This window comes from Macaca mulatta, chromosome 8, assembly GCF_049350105.2.
Source record: "Macaca mulatta isolate MMU2019108-1 chromosome 8, T2T-MMU8v2.0, whole genome shotgun sequence".
Lineage (NCBI taxonomy): Eukaryota > Metazoa > Chordata > Mammalia > Primates > Cercopithecidae > Macaca > Macaca mulatta.
This window is the reverse complement of record NC_133413.1, coordinates 119,355,284-119,377,129: the sequence shown is the minus strand read 5'-3', so window position 1 is coordinate 119,377,129 and position 21,846 is coordinate 119,355,284. Positions and strand designations below refer to the sequence as shown.

Here is a 21,846-nt window from a genome sequence, read left to right as displayed (position 1 = left end):
ACTTACTATCTGTATGGCACCGGACAAGATATTGCACCCTTGTAAGCCTCAGTATATATGTCTGAGAAATACAAAGAGATATGAAGAATAAATGAGGTAGTTTAGGTAATGCACCAGCATAGGGTATGGTTCTCAATAAAATACAGCTAATTTTCCATAATTTAAGGGAATGAGATTTCCCATCACTAGGTAAATGTGTAGTATTTAACCAAATGACAGATGAAGCCTTTGATAATAAATAATAATAATAATATCCTATTGAACACTTTATATTTTAAACATAGAACCAGGGACTTTATTGAATTATTTAATTTTTATAGTATTTATGAGGCAGGTATTCTAGTCTTTTTATTATAAAAATGAAGAAAAACAGATTCTGAGACATTAATAATTCTGGAGAGTGGTAAATATTAATCCTTCTTCAAGTTACTTTCCCTCATGTCTCCCTGTGTATTCATTTGTGCTAATATTCACAACCTGAAAGGATCCTGTTCCTTCACTTGTTTACTTATATATTGTCTCTCATTATTCCATAGAATGATGCCTCCTTGAGGGTTGCCACTCAAGCGGCAACATGAGGCTCTGGCACTTAGTAGGTGCAATAAACATTCAGGAAATGAATGAATAAACAAATGAGAAAAACAGTTCATGAATGCTAGTCTAAGTGCTTCTGCCTCTGTGGAGTTCCATGTTGCCATTTGACATTTCCATTCCTAATCACAATCACAAATGTCATTATTATATTGTGTCTGGTTTCTTTCCTGGTATATAAGAGGGCAGGATATGTATTGCATATTTTTATCTCTAACTTCTAAAACAAGTTTGGCATCAAAAATTCTTGCATTTAAAAATTAGAATCAATGTGTAAAGATTCCTTCTCAGAAAAGGACATGACTGATAGATCAGAATGCAATTACAGTGAAGAAAATTTTTTCGGGGAACAGTCTGTTATTCTGTAGAAATAAAGAATTACTGGCTATACTGTTATGAAGAACTTAGGAAAAATAAAGAGCTGAGGGAATGCTAACTCAATATGATTTATGCTAAGTTCATTTCCTATTACTGAATATTGATCAGCACTATGTTAATATATACCAACCTAAAATGGGATTTGCCTCCAAACGATACAAAGCTTGCTTTGACAGGTATTCTTGCTCTGTTCTATCTGTCAGCTGTCACATTCAATCTTTTGTTGCTCCTCCTTCACTCATGAAGTTGTAGAAGGCTATTTCTCATGATGCCATTCTGCATCTTTAGATTATAAATTGCTATTTTTAGGGCCTGTTGAAATAAGCAGGCTCTAACATAACACAGAAAGCATTTTTTTTTAGGAGATAAAGAGTTAAAATGAAGGCAGGGGATGAACTAGCTGCCAGTTTAGGCTGCCTGTGATAAGCTTGATCTTTCCTGTATTTGGCAATTTTGTGCAATGCAAACATATTTATTTAATGTGTATTTATAATTTATCTATTGAGCAATTATCAAACACCAGTACATGTACTAAGTATATAATTATTTTCACAAATAAATTCTTAAGTAGGAATGGCTCAGGAGTCAGCAAGCTTTTACTGTAAAGGGCTAGATAGTAAATATTTTAGCCTCTGTGGGCCATGCAATCTCTGTCACAACTACTCAGCTCTGCCAGTGTAGTGAGAAAGCAGCCATGGTCAATAAATAAGGCAACAGGCATGGCTTTTTAAGTTCTACTAAAAATTTAATTGGGAAAACAAGCAGTAGAACTGCTCTTGCTCCATGATCGCAGTTTGCCAAACAGTGGAGTAGTTGAACACTTTTAATACAACAGACAAATGCATATCATCTGTTTCAAACTACTGTTGATATTTATGGCTAACTTTTTTCAAATTCTTAATTATCAACATAGCCCATGAGTAATATGAACAATATTATGGTGGCTCTTAGCTTGTGAACCAAAGTTTTGATTTAGAATTTTATTTCTCTTATGACAGAATCATAATTTGCATTATCTCTCTACCAACACCTAAAAGAATTGTGGTATCATTATACTTTTAATGATCGTGAGGGCTCTTTTCCTGAAGATATGTGCTCTCATGCATGGTTAAATCAAAATGTATTGTAGAAACCCATGCGGAAACCTCTTGGAGAAGATGCATGTGCAAATTGATGGTAGTTGGCCCTCTGGGCCCACAGCAAGCCAGTCCCTTGGATTTTGTATCAGATTGTCTTAGTTTACCAATATAAAAGACTCTCCTTTTTTATGGCAGTCCCTCTGGGTATCCTGGTTCCCGCACTCACCAGTTGTTAGGCCTTGGGCCCATTACTGTTTGGGAGTTTCAGTTTTTTCTTCAGTAAAATGGTGACAGAAATTTTCAAAAGCCTCACAGGGTTGCTGTGTGAATAAATGTGCTAAGTGCTTATGCTAGTGCTGGCAACATAGCAAATTTGAGAAAAGTAAAACTATTTTTGAAACTAATAATAGAAAACATCCATTATTTACCATGCACCAAGTTCCGTTCTAAGTATTTCATATATATTAACTCATTTAATCTCCACAATAACACTACAAGGAAGATAGTATTATCTTCATTTTACAAATGAAGAAACTCATACACCACTTACAAATGGTAAAATGAGATTTGAACCAGGCAGAAGAGTCTCTTGTTCAATCTGCCACTAGAAAGGTAAGTATTTCTTATTCCCAGGTGAGAAAAACTGGATAGAGATTGCCATACTTTCTCTTACAAAAATGAAGAGAGCTAAGACCTATTTGAATAAAGGAACATCTATCACAAACTTCTCTTAATTACTGACCTACTGAAAGGTTCTTATTCCACCACTGGGAAATGTTGTTGCAGTTTTGAATTAGAATGTAGAATGTTTTTTCTTTTAGAATAAGTATTATAAAATATAATTAAATAGTATCGCTAATGCTATATTTGTTGCACATAGAAGCCAAATGACTTATGTAGGCCAGCCTGGTGTCTTAACATTGCATCAATCGGAAAGACTCAGGTTTTAATGTATGAGTTTCAGGTATTGATGTATAAATGACATTCACCAGTGCCTGAATATGGATTCAGTACAACAACATGCTCTGAAAATGGGCTGTTTATTTAATATCGCTGACTGCCCTATTTAAATTAGACCCATCTCATTTCAGCATTTAATTATTTTCCTTATTTGCTTGATTTTTCTCCACCATCAGACAGGTCACAAATTGATATAATATGAGCATTTGTTTTTTATTCCCTGTTTCCCCGTTTCTCCTTAGAAAGCTCCATGCAACAGGGATGTTTGTCATATTTGTTCATTGCTGTGTTCCCAAGGTTTAAAAGAGTGCTCGGGATTCAGAAATGTGCAAGTATTCAACATATTTTTGTGGAACGAATGAATGAATTTAATTTTCACACATATAAGATAATGCTCCCATTTTCTTGGGCAGATATATCCTCTATCTCTGCACCTCATTTCTGTGATGCTTATACCGTTGGCAAGTGTGTGAGGAAGCGGAGAATAGTGTTGCCATCAAAGACTTTGGATTAGATTCTAGGAATTAGACTTGCTCTTCCATTTTTTGAATGGGTGACCATGAGCTTAATATCACTAAATCTTATAGCACTCATCTTTAAAAATCACAGGATAAATTACACTTATGTCATAGATACAAATGGGATGATGTGTGAAAATCCCTGAGCACCACCATGCCTGGCACATATAACAGCTCAGCAATATTATCTATTACAAAGGTTAACTAATGATGGACACATATGCAAATGGGACAGATTATTTTCTGGATTATATTGTTAGAAAGATAATCAGACATGTAATCTGTTGCATTAAATATATTTATTCAAGAGATGGGGTATTTCTATGTTGCTCAGGCTGCCCTTGAACTCCTGGGCTCAAGCGATCCTCCCTCCCACCTCAGCTTTCCAAGTAGCTGGGATTACAGGCATGAGCCCCGGTGCTCAGTTACCAAATGTGATATTAACTGAAGAATTTAAGCTAGAATATTTAAACAGTGGTTATTGAACTGGGATGGGGAAGTTTTGTGAGGGTTGTAGAAATCACTTGAGGGGAGTTTCAAAACTCTCCATGCTTTCTGGAGAGTCTGCAATGTTGCCTCATCTTTAGAATTTGTCTTGGGATGTACCTCTGCTACTGACTGGAAAATGTCCTGTTCTTCAGGGTTTTGGGGTGAAATAAATGTTGACAACAACAAAGTTGTAATATATAAATTTACAAGGTATTATATTAAAATACAATACATTCAAATCTTCATAATGACTGTCACATGGCAATAAATATAAAATATTGGCCAGGTAGTACACAAGGAAATCACCACTCATTCCAAAGGCTTTTGTGCATAGCATTTCCCCTAGCAGTACTACATAACAGTTTACCGAGATGTTTTACTTCTGAACGTAGACATTTCTATTTCTCTTTGGGAAAAATGGTTTTGTGAATTTTGTTCTTGCTAATCATCGTTTTTCAAGTTGTCTTTATGATACATTTTTGGTGCTTTTGAAAGAATATTTTATATTGCTCAGTGTTACTAAGCAACTTGACTCTCTAGCATTAATTTTTGGAATTGTGTTTGGTCACTTTAGCTGAAGAAGAAACATGATCTTACTGAATATGTAGAATTCTGACAGTAATAATTTTCTACTGTAACGCTTTAAACATAGTGGGCTACCTGGCAGTGGGCTTACATGTAGGAATCAATTTGCAAAAATTTAGTCTACCTTCCTTAAAGGCTACCAAGATCTTTTTAATGAGCACTAAACATTATTTGAGTTGATAATTCATTTCATCACAACCCAGAAGTTTCTGTTTTTTGATTAACAAGGCATATAAGAACATGAATTTTCTTTCTTCTGGTGCCTCAGTGTTCATGTTTTTTTTTAAAAAAAATCAAGATTGTTTTCTCTACTTGTGGTATATGCATGGGCATTGGTCTGATTTAAAACATGTTGATGATGGGAACAATGTGCCTGGTGTGATTTAATAACCTTTCCCGATTGATTATCCTGAGGAAGTGGATGGAGTTGAGGAGGAGCCAGCGACAGAAACTGTTATTCATTAGCTTAAAAGCTATAATCAGGCAGTTTTCTACCTGTCTCAATTTTGGGTTTGCATTGCATTTTGAGTGGCTGACCCAGGCTTCTTCAGTTGGGAGAGCTCCCCTAAGAAACAACCAAACATTCTGCATGATGCTCAAATGTGAAGAGTGGTTGATAGAGAAAGCCTTTCTGGCTTTTGCCGTTAGTACTCTTGATGGTTTTGGTGAGGCACAAAAAACCTAGTATACTTGCACATGAAAAGAAGAGTCAAGCACCCTTGATTGATCCTGTTTATTAAGAGCATTTGTACCTCACACTATCACATTCCTTTGAGGTTAAGGCAGTAGCAAAGTAAAGTCAAGAACTGTGCGCAAAATGGAGTGTGCTGCTTTTATCACAAGGCTAATTGAATTGCTTCTAAATGGGTTTCTAGAATTCTTTAAAGATAAAGTGGAAACAGCCAAGATATTTGAGGGGAAGAAAAAAAGTGGACTATGAACATAAGACATATCATCAGGGAATGCTGATAAAGGAAAGACCTGGTTTAAGATTGTGAAGATAGAGCTATTACTCATAAGTTGGCCTTGTTCACATGTTTTTGAATAAGGGATGTACTGAGACACTTGGCTTCTATTGATTGGGAATTAGGGCTTTAGATGGAATTTTTTGGCAAATGAAGAAATCCCTGCCCTGTGGATATGCATCCAGTGTGATTCAGTCTGGCCTTTAATTATGAGATCCTTGCTTCAGTGAAGGGGAATAGAGTGCTAAATATGAGATCATACCTGTTGTGGGTGTGTCACTGGCTGCAACAGCAAAGGAAACAACCTTGAGGACCTTGCCAGCTAGCTACTGGCTAATAAAATGGCTCCTCTAAATATGGTTTATTGGGAATGAGTCCCAGAACAGACTTACTGGAAAGTGTTTAGATGTCACAAAGAAATTCAGATCAGCTGTAATTTACTACCATACCAATTCACTTTTTTTTTTAAATGAATGAAACTTAATTTGTTAGCAGTCTACCCATTCCTACTTCTCCCATTTCCCACAATTAACAGCCATGCCTTTTCTCCTTGCCATTACCCTCATTCTCAATCAATGACTTTCCATTCTACCTCACTGAAAAAATAGAGCCCAGCTTGCTAAACTCACAACTTTCTTCCTCATTACTTAAAATTAATCTGCAACCATAGTCATCCTTATTTCTTTTCTTTGCATCTCATTCATTTATTCTTTAATTCACTCATTTATCTATTTATTGGACAAACATGTATTGGATACGTCCATGTACCAGATACTGTGCTAGGTGCTGCAGACAGATCAGTGAATTAGACACAATCCTTTCTGACAAGAAAAAGAAAGATGAGCGCTATCCTATTCCTTTTTGCCTCCTCAGGAACCATGCGCCATCAATATCAAGTCTTGCTTGTGCATCTACAAATAATTCCTTCCACTCTACTAGCTCTTTCCCATCAAAATTTAAACAGACGTAGATTTCTTCTATCTTAAGAAGTAAAGCAAAATACAGCAAACAAAAATACCTTGCCTTGTTTCTTCATGTTATTACTGTTCTCTCTCATAATCAAATTTGTTAAAACAGTAGTATATTATTACTCTCTTTTTAGTTTTTCCTCCATTCATCATTCAACAACATCATGCAATCTTATTTATTTCCCCAACACCTTATGGAAGCTGCATTCACAAACTGGGTGCTTTTCAGTCCTTATCTTTACATGTATCATTGACCACTACTGAAATAGTCTCCTTCTTTGATTTCTGTGAATCTTTCTCCTGGTTTTCCTCCTCCCTCTCTGAATATTCCTTCTCTGTTTATTTCAAAGGCTCTTCATCTCATTCTCCTAGAATTCTAGCTATGCCAGGGTTTCTTTTCTACGTTACAAAATTTCCTCTAGTGATTACATCTACTCTGGTGTCTTCAACAAACCATCTGTATACTAATTACTCCCAAAGCTATATCTCCAGTCTATATGTTTCTTCTGAGCCCCAAATTTACATTTCTATTTGTATCCTGGTATTTTATAGACACTTCAAGTACAACATGGACAAAACTAAACCTGACATGCTTACCCTACTGAAATATGTTTCTTCTCTACTGTTGTCAACATTTACATAAGTTACACTATTCAATTAATAATAACAGTAGCTAACATTTATTATTTCCATGTTCCAGGCACATAAGTTACACTATTCAATTAATAATAACAGTAGCTAACATTTATTATTTCCATGTTGCAGGCACTGTGAGAAGTACTATATATGAAATTTTGCACTCAACACTAATAACTACCTTGTGAGATACGTACTGTTATTCTTTTTACAGATATGCAAACTGAGGCTCAAGGTTGTAAGTTAACTTGTTCCCATCACTTAGTCAGCAGCCAACCCTGGCTCTCACTCCAAGGGGTGAAACTGGAATTCAGGCTATCAACAGTCACACCACTTTCTCTCTCCATGGTTCAAGTAAAGTCACTTTGACTCCTTTCGATTCCACTTTCTACACATCTACTCACACCAAATCTATTGATTCTATTCCAAATGTATCATTTTCTTCCCTATCCTAAATGCTATTTACCTTATTCTGTTAGGCCCTTGGAGATTGATTTATATCTTGCCCATATTGTTCCAGTCCTCTCCTAACAAATGGCTTTGACTTTGGTTCAATTATTTGGCCACATTAAAGACAGAGTGGTCTTCCCCAAGCTTAACTCTGATTATAACACTCTTTGCCTTGTAATCTCCCAATATCTTTCCATAGCCTTTAGAAGCTTGCCCAAATCCTTCATATATATACTAAATAAAGGCCTTATTTCCTGATCTCTGCCTACCTCACTAGTCTCGTCTTTTGTTGCCCAGACTTAAGGAGCTACTTGCCATATTATGGACTGATTGTGTTATTTCTAGATTTCTGGTCTTCACCTGTGTAGTTCCTAGTACATAAACCATCTTCCTTCCATTCACCTACAAAATGCCTATGAATCCACAATGCTCAGCTTAAGAGTGCTCATTTCCAGAAAGCCTTTCTGGTGCCCACCTCTCCCCAAGCCATGTAGATCAGGTGCCACTAATCTATGTGTTTTCACTATGATAACATTTGTTTCTTTATGACTTTATCAGTTTACTATTCTGTCTTCTGTATTAGACTGTGAACATTTTGTGAGCATAAGCTTTGTTTTAATCATTTTTGTATCCTAATGGCTAACAAAATCCCTGACATTTAATATGTTTTTAAATCTATCATAGGTGAGGAGATGCAAATCTGTCCGAATCTATCTGTTCCTTAATTTCACCATTTTCCTGTCCCATGTAATATAACATGCTGGAAGGGATTGTAACAATAGAATTGCTATTTTGGAATTCAGAAACAGACCATGCTTAATTCCAGGATAGCACTTCTACTGTGTACTGCAGTTGCTTTATGCCAATGTATCGATTCGATTGCTTTTAACTTATTCAGAGAGATTTCCAACGGATTCCTAAAGAAATCCCTGGAGGTCCATCCTAGCCCCTTATAATCTCTAGTTAAATATTTCTCCTGTAAATATACTCTGAATCTGAGCCTATTCCTATTTTTCCTAGTAAAACAGAAAATCTACCAGTGAATTACTTTCTCCTGCCCTCCCCTACTGAATTTTATGTGTGCATAATCTTTCAAATGTTTGTCAAGTAAAATTAGTCACAAAGCTGAACTGCTATCAGAGGAAACGTGGCAGGGTGTCAGTTCTGCACATTGCCAGGGGCTTGAGTCACTTAACTATACAAAAATGATCTTTAAAAATTCATGGGGTGCTCTGCATTCACCCTGCCGCTGTCCTCTCTCACTCTCACAGTGGTGCCACCTCTCTCACTGAGCCACTTCCTTATTTTCTAAGCTAAGAGCTGTTGCCCACAGAAAACATGCTGTTTCCCCATAGTCATAAATCCTCATAAAACTCAAACAACAAAGGCCCAGAATGGAGAGGCATAGGATGCTTTACTTTCTTGCAGCTACTATATAATTATGTTCAGAGCAATCTATCCGAGGGTTATAGCCAAAAGTCACCAGTGTTTTTTATGAAAGGGTGCAGTGTTTTCTTTTTTGAAATGTTATCTATTTTTATTTCAACTGAATATGGCTGTCAAATGTTTCACATTATGCATCCTAATCCATGTGCATATGTGTGTGGCCTTGTTTAATTTTCAGAGCTAATTTAGCTTTAAATTTATTCAAGTTCTTCTCATGTACTTCCATGCAGCTCTCAAGTGTGGTGTTTGACTCCAGTGGCAAGACCGTGACTTCTGTTTTAGATAAATACACTTATTCTTTTAACTGCGTTTTCGCTTGCTCATTGGCCCATTTTCATTTCTTTAATTTTTCTCCCAACTGACAGAATCCACTAAAACATGTCTTTGGCCCTCTAGCCATGTCCAAGAGGAGAAAATAGGTCTTTTTATTTCTAGCTAAGTCTCCTATCCCATTTTAGCCTCCTATTTGTAAACATTCTTCTAGACCTCAGTGTTTGTCAGTCTGTTCTTCAGGTTTTAAATTCAACCCCCACCACACCTTCTTTCTATTATTATATTGATTCACAAATCCACTTTATGTGATCCTGACCACTCATTTCCAATCCCATATTTCCAAATCCTCCATAAAACTCCTCCTCTTAATATCTCTCTGTTTAATATCTCTCGCTTACCATTTCTTTCAATAATTCTACCATTTTCTGTTTCCTGAAAAACATCTTTAGAGTCATATTTGATTCTTCCACGTTCTTATCCTGTATATCCAGGCTTTACTAGTTTAGTCATTTATCAATATGTCCCTAGGCACCATGGAGGCACCGTGGACACAACAATAAATAGGATCATGTTTCTGCCACTGTGCGATGCACAGTCTGCTGAGAGAAAGGGGCATTGGAACAAATTATTAACAGCAAAATGGTGAACCACACAGATGAATGCATAAAATGATACAAAGGGAAGGGAGAAACACCAAACCCTGCCAGTGGTGGTCAGGAAAGCCTGCTCTGAGAGGTCACCTACCACAGGGAGGCTAGAAAGAAACAGGTCAAATAAGGGTCTACTGAGTGCTCAAGCCTGGAGGAGTCTGCATGCCGGTTGGCAGGCATGAGAGAGTGTAACAGTGACGGAAACTGCCTGTATGAGGGTGTGTTGGGGGACAGAGGGCAGATGAGTTTGGGAAAGTAAGCAGGGAGCAGATCATAAATGTCCTAATACGCCAATACAGTGACTTGGGATTTCAACATATAGAAAATGGGAAGATTGAAGGATTTCAGGCAGCATAGCAATGGTATCAAGTTTACATTTTAGATTATTCTAGCAGCAAGCACCCTGGAAGAAGAACTGGAGGAGGGCAATCAGGAGGCAGGGTGCGGGTTGGGGGACGTGATGGCTGATGGCTGTAATCCTAGCACTTTGGGAGGGCAAGGTAGGAGGATCCCTTGAGCCCAGGAGTTTGAGAGCAGCCTGGGCAACATAGTGAGACCTCGTCTTTACAGAAAAATGAACAGAATTAGACAGGCATGGTGGCACACACCTGTAGTCCCAGCTATTCAGGAGGCTGACGTTGGAGGATTGCTTGAGCTCAGGAAGTTGAGGCTGAGATCAAACCACTGCACCCCAGCCTGACTGACAAAGCAAGACTGTCTCAAAGAAAAAAAAAAAAAAAGAGGGAGGGGGATTGGAAGGAAGCTTCTTCATATGTGGCAAGGCAGGAGATCAGCCTTCTTGCCTACAGTGCAGAGAGGTCACAATGGGACTGGAACTGCCGTCATAACAATAGAAGGGAGATATTGGGTGTGTGAGAAATTTCAGAGGAAAGAATTCTATGTAAAATGACACAAGAACAGTAGGGAATTTTGAAATAGGCATTTAAGACATAAAAAGAGGAAACTGATTATGGTTCTGCACATGGATAGACAGAAATCCCTGAAGGCCCATTTGGAATGGAAACTCCAAGGGTGAAGAAGCCACTGTCTGTAGAATGTGATATTCTCTGGCATTGCTCAATAGCTTGAAGAGAAAACTGAGAAGGCAGGTGTTGATGGTGGTCTTGGGTTTTGTTTTTCCGGCCTCATTGACTACTTCTGCAGATTGGAAGGTCTTGTATTTCATGTTGGCCTGGTGAATGCCTACTCATTATTCAAGCCTGAGTGTGACTTGTATCCCATTGGGGGCTTGCCTTCAACCTTACGCACAATAAGTACCATTTTCTTGTCTCTTCTGTACACTGCACAGCTTAACCTTGTTTTTAATGTAGATCTTTCATATTCTACTGAATGTTCCAGAAGAGAGTATTATTGGTTCTTTAGACAGTATTTGGCATAAAATTGGTGCTTAATAAATGTTAATTGAATTGAAGAGATAATGGATGAAGAAAGAAAAGTGATGAAAGGGTCATAGTTTAAAGGGTATTGAAAGCCCTCAGAGAAGCTGGGAGATATATATATATAGCTGGGAAAATATATATATATATAAATATATATATATATATATATTTTTAGGAGATAAATGTGTGAAAACTGTTTAAGGAAAATTAGTCACATAGGAGCACTCAGATGGATTTGTTCTCATCTCTATACCTCTGTTCATTTTGTTTCCCTTCCCTGGGCTGTCATTTCTCTGCCTCTCTATGCCTTCTGTCCGAGGTAGCTATCTTATTGTGGAAGGAATTTAAAGGTTCATGGGAAAGCCAACAGGTTGTTGTACAATGAAGTCAATTATCTGAGTGTGCCATGTTTCCAAATCAGCCTGTCCTATTTGGAGGGGGAAATCTTCCTAAAACATCTTCTCTACTAACACAATCACCATCGTGCTGGCTAGTTGCACTTTTGTTATTTTGGGAATTCAAAAAGGATTTAATAAAAGACAAGGAGATTTTAATTAAAATCAGAGAAGAATATGTCACATGTAAAGGATAATTTTTCAGGAAGCAAAATAGAGTTTTGGACTTGACCGAGCCCCTAAGTCTGTATGAATGTATTCTTTCATACTTTCTTTTACTACATTTGTAAAATTACATATTTTATATATATACACATATATGTTTTTATATATACATGCACACACAAACACAAAAGTGTGCTGATAAGTATTTAACAATCATCTCTCCACAAAAAAAGAGGGGACCCTGGCTTGTCATATTTGCTGATTTTGTAAAGTAATTCAACCATGACCAATTTTAAGCCACCAGTGTGATGGCACTGAATGCGGAGTTGGGGAGTGAGACTAATCACCTGCTCTTGCAAAGCCTGTACTCCTTGGCAGCTACACACCACTGAGTGTGTACACTTTTGGGAACCTACTGTATGCCAAACACAGGGCTGAGGGTACCAGAATACAAGGCCCTATTCTTCGGGATGTGAGTGAGAGTGGGAAGACATGCTACCAATTATGAGGACAAAGAATTACTAAAGCATATGTGTATGCAAAGTACTGTGGAAACATAGGAAGAACACCTAACATATATGTAGTTAGGAATGTAGCTATATAAATCTACCTGAGAAATTCAGTTAAGGTTTGATGGGGCGGTTGGGTATCATTTTTGATTTATGACTTGAAAGATAATTGGGGGTTTGCCAGATGAAGGGTGTTCCAGCTGAGAGAATGCAGCAAGTTCAGAGAACTACAAATAATTCAGAATTGCTGGAGCATAATGTGTAAGTTGCGAGAGCCACGTGAGAGGAAGCCGAAAATGTAGGAAAGGGACAAGTTCTTATTTGTGATTCTAAGGAATTAAAACTCCAGCGCTCAGGGGACTGTAAAAATTATGCTGATAGTATTTCTGTGTTAGAGAGATCCCTTAGTGAGTAATGTGCAGAATGATTTGGAGGAGAGTGCCATGGGAGCAAGAGAAGCTGGTAAGGTGTGCAGTGAAATAGGGCAGTGAAAGGCGGTGAACCAGGGCAGCAGTGGTGCAAGTGGAGAAGTAGGTCAGCAGGAGAATAATGAGCTGGAATCACTAGGACATGGTTATTGCTTAGCTATGGGGAGCAGGGGATAACAGGAGAAGAAGGCCCTTAGAAGGACCCCCAGGTTTCTGGTTTGGGAATCTAACGTAGGAAAGAAATAAAGAGGTAGAGGTTTATAAGGCAAAATAATGTGTTTTGTTTTAGACCTATCGGATTTGATGTAATTATGTGATGTCCAAAAAGCAATTGTATTTATGGGTAGGGAGATGTCTTTTCTGAAGCTATACACCGAAGACTCAGGTGAAAGTCGTAAGCATGGGCATAGAAGAAAGCATGTAGAATGACAAGGGACAGGATGGGGAGGAGAGGTGGGAATTAGATGTAGCAGGACCACAATCTGGCTCAGACTTCCTTCTCCAGGCACTTGCCTTCCATAGCTTGCTTCAACAATACCAGATTATTCCCACTCTGAACACGCCCAGTCTTCTCCCATTTACTTCCCCCTTTCTGTTGAACTTTCCTTCTTTTCTCTCTGACTTTACTGCTGCTTGCAGGCATTCATCCCACCTTTATAGGTCCAGTTCAAATACTATGTACTCCAAAAGCCTTCCCCCATTTTCCTTCTCCTTTCATGGCTGCCATGTTTTCTCTCATAGAATTTAGTGGTATACTCAGAATTATTTGTGTACATGGCCCATATTAAGCTCCTTGAAGATAAAGAGTTTGTATTTATAGATCCCTGTAGCCTCTATACCTAGGATAGTGCTAGGGGCTTTTTGGATGTGAACGAATGTTTAATTAAATTAGGGAACATATCGAATAAGAATGACCTGTTGCAAAACTTTTGCTCAACACTGACCCAGCTCAAGCATTATAACTTTTGCTTTTTCCCCCAACTCATTAAAAAAAAAAAAAAAACCTAAAGGAAACTAAGAACATACTTACCAACCAGACTTCATGTGTCTAGAACTTGGAGTATCTGTGTGCATGTTGAAGAATTCATGAGAGGCTATGTAAAGAAGTATAAAGTAGTTTGTCATCTTCAAGTTTAGCTGATTTTATGATGTTTCTTGTGTGAACAGATTGAATTCTATAGGAGCATTGGTCTTTCTTTTTTGTAGGCATATAGAATAATTTATTTTTCTCTGCTAGTGAACTTATGGCTCAATTATTCATAAATACACATTATTTATTCCTAATTTTATATTTGCAGTTTTTATGCAAATATAAAATTAGGAATAACCAATGTGTATTTATCTAAATCAAAGCACACAAAACACACAACTTTAGGAGATAATTTATAGGATATGTACGAAATCTTTTCTTACACAGGATGTGAATCAGAAAATAGATAACCATTCTTTAATAAAAATAAAATGGCACACTTAGCTGTAAGCTGTCACAAAAATTATACATTTTTCTCCTGAACTTAGAGATACTTACACTATTAAGCATATAGTTGAACCCAGACATTGGAATAAATAAAACAATTAAAAATGAAAGATGAACTGGGCACAACGGTGTGCACCTGTAGTCCCAGCTACTTGGGAGACTGAAGCAGGATGATTTCTTGAACTCAGGAGGTAGAGGTTTCAGTGAGCTATGATTGCACCACTACACTCCAGCCTGCATGACAGAGCAAGGTCCCCATCTCTAAAAAAAGAAAAATTGAAAAATGAAAAAATTTAAAAAAATAAAATGAAAGATGAGTCTGTAGCCTCAGTACTCTTGGGAAACCTCTAATTTAGGCCTAATACTGAAGAGTTTAATATCATTAATTTGCCCTGTGAGCTTAATCATTGATTAAGCTACCTGGGGAGAAGAATGAATCTGTTGAGTAAAGGTTCTCTTAGATGTAGGTGGAACTGGCAGTTGCTTACGTTTATAATTTATGAGATTTTATGGTTCCAAATGTCAGCCCTACTGCCTGACATTCCAACAATGTGCCTCCTTTCCTATGTGTCTTGCAGGTTTTACATAGCCTCTCATGAATTCTTCAAAATGCAACCTTGGGGTATCCAAGCACCAGACAGGTGAAGGCTGGTCAGTAACTATCTTCTTAGTCTCCTTTACTTTTTTTTTTTTTTTTTTTTTAATGAGTTGGAGGGAAAGCAAAAGTTCTAAAGCTAGAGCTGGGTCAACATTAAGTAAAATTTTGCAGTAGGTCATTATTGTTCAGTATCTTCCCCCAATTTAATTAAACATTCATTCACACCCCAAAATATGTATTCTTTAAAAAGTAAATAGGCCGGGCATGGTGGCTCATGCCTGTAATCCCAGCACTTCGGGAGGCCAAGGCAGGCGGATCATGAGGTCAGGAGATCAAGACCATCCTGGCCAACGTGGTGAAACCCCATCTCTACTAAAAATACAAAAATTAGCTGGCCATGGTGGCGCATGCCTGTAATCCCAGCTACTCGGGAGGCTGAGGCAGGAGATTCACTTGAACCTAGGAGTAGGAGGTTGCAGTGAGCCGAGATCGTGCCACTGCACTCTAGCCTGGTGACAGGGCGAGACTCTGTCTCAAAAAAAAAAAAAAAAAAAAAAAAAAAACAACAAAGAAAGAAAATGTAAATAGCACTAGAGGTAGGAGTTGGAGCAAGGCAGGGGAGAAGAGGGAAGACACATGGAAGCCAGTTCTTTATCTGAGTGTCTTCATTTTCCATGAGCATTGTATGACTGAGGTGTGCTTAAGAGAGGGTCGGGAGGGTGCCCAGTGAGGTGGGGATCACTGAGACGCATAGGAGAGAGGGAAGAGTAGGTGGCTGGACAGGTGGGAGGAAAGCAAACCTGAATTTTGTCTGTTATATCTCATATGACTTCAGCAACAGCACTATGAGGTCATTGTTTTTCTTATCTTATTGATGAGAAAACTGAGGCTCAGAGAAACGAACTCAATCCTGATCATTTTCTTTTGCTTTGCCTTGTGCTTTCCTTTTGAGAATATTATTCCCAAAACTTTATATGGAAAACCTGGAAGCCAAAACTACATATACATTTGACTATAATTGTGTTAAAAAAAAAGATCCAGTGAAAACATAAGAAAGCAATATAACAAAATGATGATGATTTTGGTCCTTGAGAGGTGGGGTCAGGAGGTAAGAGATGGCTTTTTCCTATTCTAGTTTTCTATATTTTCCATAATACACATGATTGCTTTTATAGCATCAGTGTCATCACCACCAATAACAGCAAAAGGTGTGCATTACTTTAAAAAGGAAAGTTGTGCCAGGCACGATGGCTCAAGCCTGTAATCCCAGCACTTTGGGAGGCAGAGACTGGCGGATCAACTGAGGTCAGGAGTTCAGGACCAGCCTGGCCAACATGGTGAAACCCTGTCTCTACTAAAAATGCAAAACATTAGCCAGGTGTGTTGGTGCACACTTGTAATCCCAGCTATTCAGGGGGTTGAGGCAGAAGAATCTCTAGAACTCTGGGGACGGAGGTTGCAGTGAGCTGAGATACTGCCAGTGCATTCCAGCCTGGACTAGAGGGAGACTCAATCTCAAAAATAAATAAATAAAAATAAATAAATAAATAAATAAATAAATAATAAAAAGGAAAGTTGTTTTTGTTTCTTGGGTTACCAATATTCCTTCTAGATATTTAATAGTTCCCTGGAAACAAAGACTGATATTTTTAAGGCTTGATGAGTCAAGTGAATTCCATAGTAAGAATTCTGCCATTACTCTTAGAGCTTCTATTAAGACTATGTAACATGGTTTCTCTACTAGGTATTCTGTAAGAATTAAGAAAAAAATATTAAAGTAACTCCATTGAAAATAAAACTGGTAGCCTGTTTTATAAATCTATAAAATATTCTGCATATTTCTGCATTCTGTAGAAAGTACATATTTGAATTGAATGTGTTTATTGATATTACATTTTACTAAGATGTTCAGGTGTTTCTGTGCTTTCAAAATACCAGAAATCCAATCAATTACATAGAAATACAGAGTCAATAATAGAGATATTGTATCTACATAATGTGGAACCCCTGAATTGACTGAAATGAGGGACTCTGGAGGCATTGTGTAGATAGAGCTGAAATGAGGCAAATATGAAAATTTAAACAATGCCTCTTTTATATTAAAACAACCAACTATAAAAGCAATGTATTTAGTCAATGAAATAATCCTTTTGGTTTACACAATTCCAAGCCATAAGTTTGGGTAATTTATCTTACTTAATTTACCCAACATTTCGATGGTTTCCTAAAACATAATTGAATCTCTGGAAAAAAGAAAACAAATATTCTGGCCTGGATTTTCTGCATAGAGAATGTTAAGTTAAAAACACATAAGCAAGGAAAAAACTCACATTTGTCCTTTACATGTAAATGCTCTTTTACTTCCTTTATAAATGTGACTCTTTTAGGCTATGCACATTTGAATGTAAGAACTTGGTTAGAAAGACCTGACCCAGATGAGTATTTATTAAACTGTAAATTAAACTTGCCTAAAAGAAAAAAATGCAGAGAAAATATTAAAATGAAAGTCCTTTGGCTATAGAAGGTGGAGGTTTGAACCTTTCAAAGATTTAAGAAAATAAGTATTTTAGAAGAAGAAAAAAGCAGGTCACTAATTTTGTACAAAACTGGTTCCCCTTCACTGTTCTCATTTCTATTGATCAGGGGCACCACATTCTTCTAGACTCAGAATCCTGGGGCCATGCTGAATTGTCCTTTCTTCATCCTTTATGTCGGATATGTTTACATCACACCGTTTCTTTCTTTGAAACATCTTTCTGGTTTACTCTTTACTTTAAATTCTCCTGATAGATGATCTTACTGCCTCATGCCTGTATCGCTACTAACAACTTCCAAAGTGGTCTCTCTGCCACCGATCTCTCTCTCTTCAAATCTGCCTCCCCAAGAGCTGTCAGATTTCTCATCCCTAAATACCATTTCATCATCGCTGCTCCCTGCTCATCACTCACATTCTTTGTCGCCTCTGCATTAAGTTCAAATTCCTTTCTTTGCCCGATTGTCTGGATCCTCCACAGCCTTCTCTGTCTCTCTGTCTCTTTCTCTTCTTTCACTCTCATACACTTCTATCAGTCCAGTCTTACTTTTTACTACTCCCCTATATACATCATTCATTTCAGACAACTAAGTTGCTCCATCCCATAAGTTCCACTCGATATGCCCCTACTTGGCCCCTCTCCAAACCCACGCCATTCTCATCCCAGCCACTATGTCTTGTGCTTTATGCATGGGATACTGTCCTTGACTTCTACTTTTCAAATTATCTTCATCCTTCCGGAGCCATCTCAAAAGCCACCTCTTCCTTGAAGACTTCTCTGATTCCTATAGCCCAGTAATTTTCCTTCTTTTCTCTGAACTCCCATCCCATCTATAATGAGGGTTGAATTACAAGGCACATTGCTTAAATACACTCCTCTTGGCTTATATGTCACTCCATGTTTCTCAGTTAGGGTGTTATTGGTGTTTGCAACAAGGGAACTTCATTCCTTATTCTTGGAGGCTGACAGTGGTGTTAATGTGACAACCCCAAATGCTCAGAATGTATTTCCAAATGCTCTAATTATTAAAACAAACTCCGTAAAGAAGTTACCATGTCATATACATATTTGTTCAACAAGTAATCTTTGTTAAAGCAGTGAATGTGGATTTTTAAGGAAAAACCTGTAGTTCCCTCACAGTTGCCAAAATATATTTTTAAAATTAAGAAGGAGCCTAGTTAACACTCAGGCATTAATCACCACTCCACTTTAAGCATCTTTCAGGAGGTATTTCATGGGTCCTCACACGGATCTTGGATATTGCTACTTATCTCGTTTTATAGATGACAAAACTAAGGCTCACAGAGTTCTGCTTATCCAAGGTTATAGAGTTTGAATGGAATCCTGGCATTTAAGCCCAAGTTTGGAGCCAAAGCTTTGGCTTTTTCTTCTATCATACAGCCTCTGTAAAGACAGCTTATCGGTAACAGTTTTGAAATAAGAATGTGAATATGTAACACAATTAGCAAATTAAAACATATTAATGCTGATAGGTACTAATGACTGTAATGGAAAGAAAGGACATTAGGCAAGACAAACAAGTTTTAAAAATTTATAACAGGAATGCAAATTGGAGTCTAATGAATGAATTTACTCCCTGACCTTCCTCGCTGCTGACATTAACCCATGTTTGGTGTCTAATTGAGATGTACATATTCTTTACTTTCTTATTATATTGTCAACGTTTGTCTTGGAAGATAGTCAATAGATCTCTAAATTTCCATTAACCAAATTTTGGGTAATAAATGGCCAAATAAGCCTTAGAGTAGGTAGCACTGCTAGATCCAAGGCAAAAGAAATCTAAGAGCTGGCAATAGTTGCTTAGGTCATCTCTCCTATCATCTAGTTATCTTAAATAATAAGTACTATATAAACCAGGTATTACAGCAACATTTAAAATGCAGTATATGTTTCCTTTAAGTTATGGCTCATTATTCATTTCATGCATATCTAAAACTCTTAAATTTTTTAGCAGTTTATTTCGCTGTGTCTGGTTACAATGCATATATCAACTAGAATTTATGAAGTAACAGTGGGAATGATTCATATATATACTTTTTTACAAAGTACGCTCAGTTTCTAACTAGGTACACAGAGAGAACTATATTCCTTGCAAGAAATATGAGAAAATTCAACCCATTTAAAAGAATCAGCATGTTGATTTCAAGTTTAGCTTTCTTTTTTAACTATGAGAATAAATATTTATCATCTGTTCATTATATTTACCAAACAAGGAAAAGAAACTTAAAGCTAAGTTTATAAGTAACTTAGAAGAAGTGTATAAACATAGATAAATGTGTAAATGATATAAAAGTATTTTATTCCTATATCATTTCATAAATCATATGTACTGCAATAAAGTTTTGCACTTGGTTCACTAATGAAACCACTATTCAACTAATTATATGGGCATTCAGGTGATCTAAAAGCATAAAAGAATTTTTAGGAAAAAAACCAGATTTTTTAAAAAAATTGAGTCATTCTTTCTGAAAAATTGAGCTTGATGTTGTCTTTTTTATTAGAACATTTCCTGAGCAGAGTGCATTTTCAGCTTCTGCATGCTGGGACACTGTGCAAGGATCTGGAGGAGAGGGTGATAGAATCTTCCCCCACTAAGCCTACCACAAATAAGTCCAAGAACCTTTGCCAGGTATATGTCTCCATTGTGAGTAACTGTAGAATGGCAAAGAAAGTTTCATTTATTTTTTAACTAACCTGTTTTCAAACTGTCCTGTCAAATATTTGTTGTGCAATGAATTTTTAAGGTAATTCTTTATCATGCAATAGAATTCTTTCCTACAGAAGCCAGAAATTGTCCAAATATTCTGATAACATTTCCAGAGGGGCACAAACATATTAAAGGTAAATTTCCAGAGTTTCTGTTTATATTTCTTTGTATCTTAATAGCACCTGAACTGATACCTGCTGATGTGCTATCCAATTTTCCCTATCTATTTTTAGATCTCCAGTTGCTTTAGAGATGGATTTAATATGTTAGGCAGAAGCTTACACTGTGAAACATTTGCATGATTGTATTTCGGTTTTGCCATCAGTTAAACAGGGCAAAGTTGTTCCCATCTCCAAGGAACTCTATCCCACATTTCCTCTATTGACTTGGAGTTTGGGTTTTGCTTACCTGCTTCCTTGAAGATACTGTGCTGTTGAAACATCTATTAGAGGTATTTAAATTCAAATTTGTGTTCTGATGGGTTGAGTCATTTTTCCACGTCTTAGAGTTTTCTTTAGGATCTGAAGGAATGGGATTTAGGAAAAGGATTCTAGCTATGAATCCATAGAGGACGGTAGCCAGGATCATTGGCACAACATAAAAGACACCAAAGTCCATTAGGTAAATAGGTGAGTAGTAATTCCTGGAGATCTTGTAGCCACAGGATATCACAATAGCATCTTTGTAGGTGCTAATATTGAGATCCAGCAAGAAGAACCAGAGCATACAGTAAATAGATGTGAAAGCCCAGACAAAGATGATAATCTTTTTGGCTCTGGAAAACGTGCAGAGAAACTGGGCTTTGATGGGGTGACAGATTGCTATATACCTCTCAATGGTAAAGGCTGTTATTGAACAAGAGGATGCATTAATTCCCAAATACTGGAGGTAAGTAATGCAGAGGCATCCAACATAGCCATAGACCCAGGAACCATAGATGCTGTCTGTTATGTTGGGGAGGCCTGCGGCCACCAAAACCATGAGATCAGCTACTGCCAGGCTCACCAGGTAGCAGTTTGTGGGGGTCCTCATGTGCTTGGTTCTCATGACAACCAGGACTACCATGATGTTGCCTACAATGCCCAGGCCACAAATAATGAGCACGAGTAAGATGGTGACCACCTGGTATTCTAAGGCCACCGCTGCTCGTGGCTGAAGCTGTGTTTGGTTCAGTTCACTGACTGTCTCGTTTTCCATCTTTAGTGGCTTAAAGTTTCTCAGAAACGCTGACTTCTCAAAACATCTTCTTTCCAGCGCTCACCTTTATTGCAGCAGTTCCATCCCCCTGTGAAGGGTCATAGTACATATTCATTAATAGTGTTACAATTTCTGATCAAGTCCCAATCACAAATAACCCTCACTTCCACTCCTTTCACTTCCTATTTTTCTGTGGGAATAGGGCTCATGTGTACTTCTTAAAACTTCCTTTATTGCATCTCTAGTGTAGAATGGAGTAACTGTTTTGACCAGCTCACATTAAGAGGGATCAGTTCCCTCTTAACAGAGAAAAATGCTTAAGAAAAGAGAAACAGTAAAAACTCCTTGTTTTGAAACAATGCCCGATTGAAAAAAAATTAAATAATATCTGCTAACTGAAAAATAAATACTAATACACCTCTTAGAT

At 37.4% G+C, this 21,846-nt stretch overlaps 1 protein-coding gene across 1 annotated transcript in view; it reads right to left on the bottom strand.

Annotated features, from left to right (window-relative positions):
• Nucleotides 1–21,502, bottom strand: part of TRHR (thyrotropin releasing hormone receptor) — a 32,989-nt gene extending 11,487 nt beyond the window's left edge. Inside the window, exon 1 of the mRNA XM_001091307.5 lies at nucleotides 20,631–21,502. Within this exon, the coding sequence (XP_001091307.1) occupies nucleotides 20,631–21,419 (789 nt within the window). The 5' untranslated portion in view covers nucleotides 21,420–21,502. The remainder of the gene's footprint in view (nucleotides 1–20,630) is intronic.
• Nucleotides 21,503–21,846: the final 344 nt, after the last annotated feature.